Genomic DNA, 6,824 nt, shown 5'->3' with positions numbered 1-6,824 from the left:
TATGCCCTGTACTAGTTAGACTATATCTCCATCTCCCTATGCCCTGTACTAGTTAGACTATATCTCCATCTCCCTATGCCCTGTACTAGTTAGACTATATCTCCATCTCCCTATGCCCTGTACTAGTTAGACTATATCTCCATCTCCCTATGCCCTGTACTAGTTAGACTATATCTCCATCTCCCTATGCCCTGTACTAGTTAGACTATATCTCCATCTCCCTATGCCCTGTACTAGTTAGAAGAGAGCTCAGAATGGAAGCACTTAAGGAGATAAGTGGTTTTTCATTTCGGAATTAGCAATAAAAACAACGGGTAAAACAACAGGAAGGTATTTTCAGTGGCCCTTTATTTTATAGTGCCATGAAATAACTATGAAATAAATAGTAGTGGTTTGTCATTAAATAGTTAATATCCCATTCATCATGCTTCTTGGAAAGCAACGGTAGCTGTAACTGCAACTGTAAATTAATCTTACAGTAATGCATTGCTTTTTAGCCAGACAGGCAGAAATACACTTATCTTCCATCTTTACACAGGGAAATGTACAATTCTGTGCTCTCAAACGTGCGATACCCAGATCTATCTTTATGTTCATTCTGTAAGTAGTGATGACTAAAAAATATATTTCCAACGATTGTATCCTGTAAATTTAGAGAAGAGGTACGAGTTAATGTGTTGTGTTCTCTGTATTTAGGCCCTTTTCCAGGATGATAGGAAAGGCAAGGCCAACTTTCACTCTTTTATACTCTAACAGTTCTCAATATTAGGTGTTCCAAATGTTTGGTTAACTCTGTGTATATAGAGGAAGATTTAAATATCAAGTAATGAAGTCAAACAACTTGTAGAATGTACAGCACTGTTAGCTATAGACTCTCATTGTGTTCTGCATCTATTTACTATAGCTGCAACTCCAGCTCCCACTGCTGCACCAACTCCCACACCAAATGGGCCCCCAACTACTCCCACAACTGCTCCGATTATGGCACCTTTCCTTAAAATTTCAGCTTTCTCTCTAGCTTCACATTCCTGTTTTCTCCTCAGCTTCTCTTCTTCTTCCCTTAGACGTTCTCCTTCAAACCTTGCCTTCAGTTCTTCCATCTCTCTGAGTCTCTGTTCTTTGTTCTCTTTCAGGAGCCTCTCCTTCTCTTCTTCAATTACTCTCTCAGCCTCCTGGAACATCTCAGTGGTGTAGTGGCTTCCTCCATTCAACTTCACCATCTTGTTAATCTTGTCAAGAAGCTCAGTGACCTGAGATGGATTCTGATCATTGTTTTTAAAGACATGATATCCACCATTACATTTGGCAATTAAAGTTTCCAGATCTGTATTTCCATTCAGGAAGTCTTCAATTGTTACTTCATCATCATCAAGAAGGTCTCCATTTGTGAAGAGAACCATGGCGTATTTCGATGCTTCAACACCAAATAATTTCTGAATCATCTCCACAGTTTCCTTCTCCTCTTCAGTGAATCTTCCAAGCGCGATCACAACCAGGAACACATGGGGACCAGGAGCGGAGTAAAACAGGCACTGTGAGATCTCTTTCTGTGCCTCCTCCGGTGTTAACTTGGTGTCAAACAATCCAGGTGTGTCAATGACAGCTACATGTTGCCCACCCATCTCTCCTATTTTCTTTTCACATGTTGATGTCACAGAAATAGAGGACATTTTTGACTCAAAAGTGTCTCTCCCCAGGATGGTGTTTCCTGATGCACTCTTCCCAGCTCCCGTCTTCCCCAGCAGAACAATCCGGACTTCCTCATTTTGCTCTGTTGGTTAAGAAGGAAAGATTGTGACTTTAGAAAGAATTCTAATGTTGATGTTTGGTCATCTTATGGAACACGTACTAAACATGTTCAGTCCATATCTTCTTAGACAATGATGGTCTATAGAATATTAACTGTAAGCAAATGAACAATTACATTAATTATAAATGAAGCTACATGTAATCCTACATTCATTTTATTAAAATGTATTAAAAACAATTATTTTGTGAAAACCCACAACAACAAAACAGTTTCCATCTCTGTATTGTAGCCTACATACAGTGAAATGAAGTCTAAGTACTCACCAGTCATGTTTGGCTTTTGGAATGCTGTCAAGCTCTTCTCAGGTCTAGTGTTCCCACCCAGAGCAACCAGGGTCTCTGTTGGATAAAATACAAAATGTTGTTACTGTAGAGAGAAGTGTGATGTTGATCTGTAGAGAGAAATGTGATCTTACAGAACCGCTACTAGAGCTAACTTTTCTGTCTCATATTGCTTCTTAAACTTGTATTTTTGGTCTATAAAATACAAACTCTAAGAAAATGTACAATGACATCATCTACAGATAACAGCCAAAAATAAAGGAAACACTACTGACAGAGCTGTCATTGTCCATTTCTTGCCTACCCACCAAGTTTCCACATTAGGCGAATATGGCAGCAGTGTCTTACTTCCTTCTATAGAACACCAGTTTACCAGCTGCAATAGAAGCGAGGAAAATGCGTCTGAAAGAATGTTGGGGATACAACCAATTTTCCATGCATGTTTTCGGGCTTTCTCAGAAATCCTAATAGCAGGAGTTTTTCAAAATGTCGACACAAGGTGTGAAGATGAATCTGAAGATGGAAAAGAGACCTACGCTACAACTGATGAGTCTGTGGTCTCAAAGGGCTCTCTGACATCAATGCTGGAATGAGACAAGGAAGAGGCAGACATGAGTATGCCTTCATCTTAAAGATGCCCTTCAAACGGGTGAACAGACCAAAGAGGACATCATTATGCTTTTGGTATGGGGGAAAAGCTACTTGGAGATTTGTATCAACACCATCTACGAGAAGCTTGAAATGCACAAGAGTTTGGCTTTGTCAGGCTTCCACACATTCACAGGTTGTGATACATTGTCACAGTTTCATGGACAGGGCATAATGAAAGCTTGGAGTGCATGAAGTCATTTCCACGGTAACAGAACTACGCTTTGACTCAGTTCTCACTTGTATGCCAAACAAAAACCATTCAAATCAAAGTTAATAAAACATATATTGAAAACACCACAAATAATGTATGCCTGAGTAAGATCCTGTGGATCCATGTATGTATCTACACTATACAAAAGTATGTGGACACCCCTTCAAATAATCTGGGACTGTTTTTCATGGTTCAGGCTAGGCCCCTTAGTTCCAGTGAAGTGAAAAAACTACAGCATACAATTGCATTCTAGATGATTCTCTGCTTCCATCTTTGTGGAAACAACATCACCCAACATCAGTGCCCAACAAGCAATGTTCCAACATCTTGTGGAAAGCATTCCCAGAAGAGTGGCATCTGTTATAGCAGCAAAGGGGGGACCAACTCCATATTAATGCCCATGATTTTAGGATTAGGCCTGACTCACAGTCGGTATTCCAATTCATCCCTAAGGTGTTTGATGGGGTTGAGGTCAGAGCTCTGTGCAGGCCAGTCAAGTTCTTCCACGCTGATCTAGACAGAACGCTTCTGTATGGATCTTGCTTTGTGCAGAGGGGCATTGTCATGCTGAAACAGGATATTTCCCATACTGTTGCTACAAAGTTGGAAGCACAGATTCTGCTAGAATGTCATTGTACCCTGTATCGTTAAGCTTTCCCTTGACTGGATCTAAGGGAAACGAGACCATTATCTAAGGGAAACCAGCCACCAGACCATTATTCCTCCTCCACCAAACTTTACAGTTGTTACTATGCATTCAACCCAGATTAGTCCATCGGCTGCCAGATGGTGAAGTGTGATTCATCACTCCAGAGAACGCATTTCCACTGCTCCAGAATCCAATGGTGGGGAACTTTGCACCTTTCCAGCCGACGCTTGGAATTGCGCATGGTGATTTTAGGCTTGTGTGCGGCTGTTCGGTCATGGAAACCCATTTCATGAAGCTCCCAACTAATAGTTATTGTGCTGAAGTTGCTTCCAGGGGCAGTTTGGAACTCTGTAGTGAGTGTTGCAACCGAGGAGAGACTAATTTTACATAATACGCACTTCAGTCCTGTTCTGTGAGCTTTTGTGGACTATCACTTGGTGGCTGAGCCATTGTTGTACCGAGACATTTACGCTTCACAACAACAGCACTAACAGTTGACCGGGGAACCTCTAGCAGGGCAGAAATTTGACAAACTGACTTGTTGGAAAGGTGGCATCCTATGACGGTGCCACGTTCAAAGTCACTGAGCACTTCAGTAGGGCCATTCTGTTGCCAATGTTTGTCAATGGAGATTGCATGGCTGTGTGCTCAATTTAACACACCTGTCAGCAATGTGTGTGGCTTAAATAGCTGAATCCACTAATGTGAAGAGGTGTCCACATACTTGTATATATATATTGTGTCTAGGACCAAGGGCTGAACTAGGAAGACAATAATAGAGATTCTGACAATACACTGATCCCATCTCCAAATTTCGTTCATGTCTAAATCCAAGTTGATCTGCTGGACAGACTGATGTTCCTCTGCCCATCCTGTGCTGAAATAGGCCTATATTGCTTCATGTCATGATCAACTTGTGAATACCTTTTAGCCCAATTGCAGATGAAGGTCATATGTTAGCGGTTTCTTGAAAATGCATGGCATTCTACAGACAGGTAAATACTACTTTAACACTACAAGTTTAAGCTGTGATTTATTGGTGATACTTATTCCTAGGCACAATGATGCAAAATAGCGCCCCTGCTGGTGAAGCATATGACCTACACAGCCTTCACAGTACAGCAGAGATGACTTGCTCACAACCACTCTGGAAGTAGTCCCTGACCCCATTACCATTTATTGTAGTGTAGCATCACTTGCTGTTGAAAATGGACACTTGTCTGTATGTGCATAATAATGTACTTTTAGTTACGACAAGGCTTTGGTCTAAAATATCTATTATAAGAAAATGTATGTGAAAATATAAAACTGAAAAATAGAGCAAAGTACATACAGTTTGCTTGAAGCCTGATATTTTAAACAATGGCTAGAGGTTTAATTCCTAAAGTTAATAGTGTAACGACCCTGTGTTTATAAGCATGGATATCAACTCTTCGCTTGAGCATGATTTTGCGGCACAGTCGATAGCGCGCTGGACATCGGGCAAGAAGGTCGAGGGTGCAAGACCTGCTCCCTGCTTGTTTCATTACAATATAACTTGTGTTGATATATCAAATAAAACTAAGGTGGGTGACATGCAGACGCACAAATGTAATTAGTCCTTGCTTCATTACAATCTGAGAAATCATTAAAAAAATTAACAGTGGAACAGAGAAATAATTACACATCTCTGCGTTTTCTGATGACAGTACTTTTAAATAATCTGTGACAACAAAGTGCAACACCGCATTGTACTAAAACTGACCTTTCCATTGGCTGCGTGGAGTTGCCCGCCAGGTTTACATGTTTGAACACTGAAATGTGATATGTAATCTACATCTCGATTAGGCTGATTGAAATCATCATTATTTCGTTGAATGATTTTCAATTTGACTGTCATTATTTGTATATAGCCTACACTTTCTTGTTCTGAACTTCTACATTCTTGATCATACTGAAAGTATATAGCGCAAAATGGCACACAGCATCATTTGCATGTGTGCAAAAATAGTTCAACATTCACCTTCTGCTACACAGTTTGACACATATGTTCAATTCATCCAAAATATACACCACACAGAACGCACTGTAACTTCTTTATATTTATTTATTTATTTTGAATTGTTTTATGCTGCAAACCAAATGCAGCGTTCCATTGGAAATGAATGTACTTCTAGTGTACCAAGGCATAACACCAGTGGGATGGGTGTGGCTTCCTGACAACATCAAAAGAGCAGCTGCTCACTATTTTACAGTTCCATCTCAGTTAAACATCTGACACTGCCAAAATATAATCTATGCAGGTGTAGTGTTGGCTATCGCAATTTAACACTTGATCTGATTGAATGTAGGCCTAGGCTTGTTTTACTCTAATGTTTGTAAACAGTGTAAATGTGAACAAACACTGTATAGCCTCCAAACATGGTTACAACAATGCATTTGATATCAGTCCACCCATAGCTGTCTATGAATGAGAATGGTTATGTTTCTCTTCAGCCCTTACTTTTTTTAGGGGATCGTGTGGGAAGGATGCTTTGTTATTGTTTCAATTAAAGATTATAGTTTTAAAAGGGTACGAGAGCTTTAATAGTGCAGGCAAAAATGTAGTGGAGAATGTGTATTAAATATTTAAGTACATATTAGTCCTGTTTTAGGAATGTGCATAACTCCTACATCATAATGCCTATATTTACAAATTACATGTATCCATTAGATACTCATTACAATAAACATATTATAGAAGGTGTTGTATAAATTTATATTGAATATGTAATCTTTCCAAAAGATTCACAGATATTAAACTGCTTTATATTTCATTTTTGAAAATCTATTTGGAAAGAACACCCATTTGTAATATCAAAACATGCAACAAGAATGTGGTTCATGCTTGTGCCTTGTAATAGTAATTTATAGACATCCTTACCTTTGCCTGCTTGTTGATTTGGGTATCTAGAGTCTTCTGTCTACAAGTGGAGATGCAGCTGATGTTTTATAAAAATCTGGGGGCATGCTTCGTTGTACTTCATGATGTGATTGGTCACCCTTTGAGGTTTTTGTTTTTTTAGTCAGTCAGGTGATTTCTTGTAAATCTTGGGTTGAGTTCCTGTACAGATTACATTGCTCACTCACACTAGATCTTACAATGCCTGGAGGGGGATTTAATATATCAGTTAACTACATAATGTGATAGTGCGAGCTGGATGATGTGGCTCACAACCATTGGTTAATAAAATGCAACGCCTG

General features: G+C 39.5%; 1 protein-coding gene across 1 annotated transcript; it reads right to left on the bottom strand.

The window, feature by feature from the left end:
- Window positions 1-331: 331 nt before the first annotated feature.
- On the bottom strand, window positions 332-6,561 carry LOC115125717 (GTPase IMAP family member 9-like). Its single transcript, XM_029655258.2, has 3 exons — window positions 6,505-6,561; window positions 2,074-2,148; window positions 332-1,771 (listed from the first exon to the last, which is right to left on the bottom strand). Exons 2-3 carry the CDS (start codon window positions 2,078-2,080, stop codon window positions 876-878), a joined length of 903 nt encoding a protein of 300 aa, XP_029511118.1. The 5' UTR covers window positions 2,081-2,148; window positions 6,505-6,561; the 3' UTR covers window positions 332-875.
- Between the last annotated feature and the right edge of the window lie 263 nt (window positions 6,562-6,824).

This window comes from Oncorhynchus nerka, linkage group LG18 (genome assembly GCF_034236695.1).
Source record: "Oncorhynchus nerka isolate Pitt River linkage group LG18, Oner_Uvic_2.0, whole genome shotgun sequence".
Classification (NCBI taxonomy): domain Eukaryota; kingdom Metazoa; phylum Chordata; class Actinopteri; order Salmoniformes; family Salmonidae; genus Oncorhynchus; species Oncorhynchus nerka.
The sequence above is the reverse complement of the archived record's forward strand: the minus strand, read 5'-3'. Positions and strand labels throughout refer to the sequence as shown.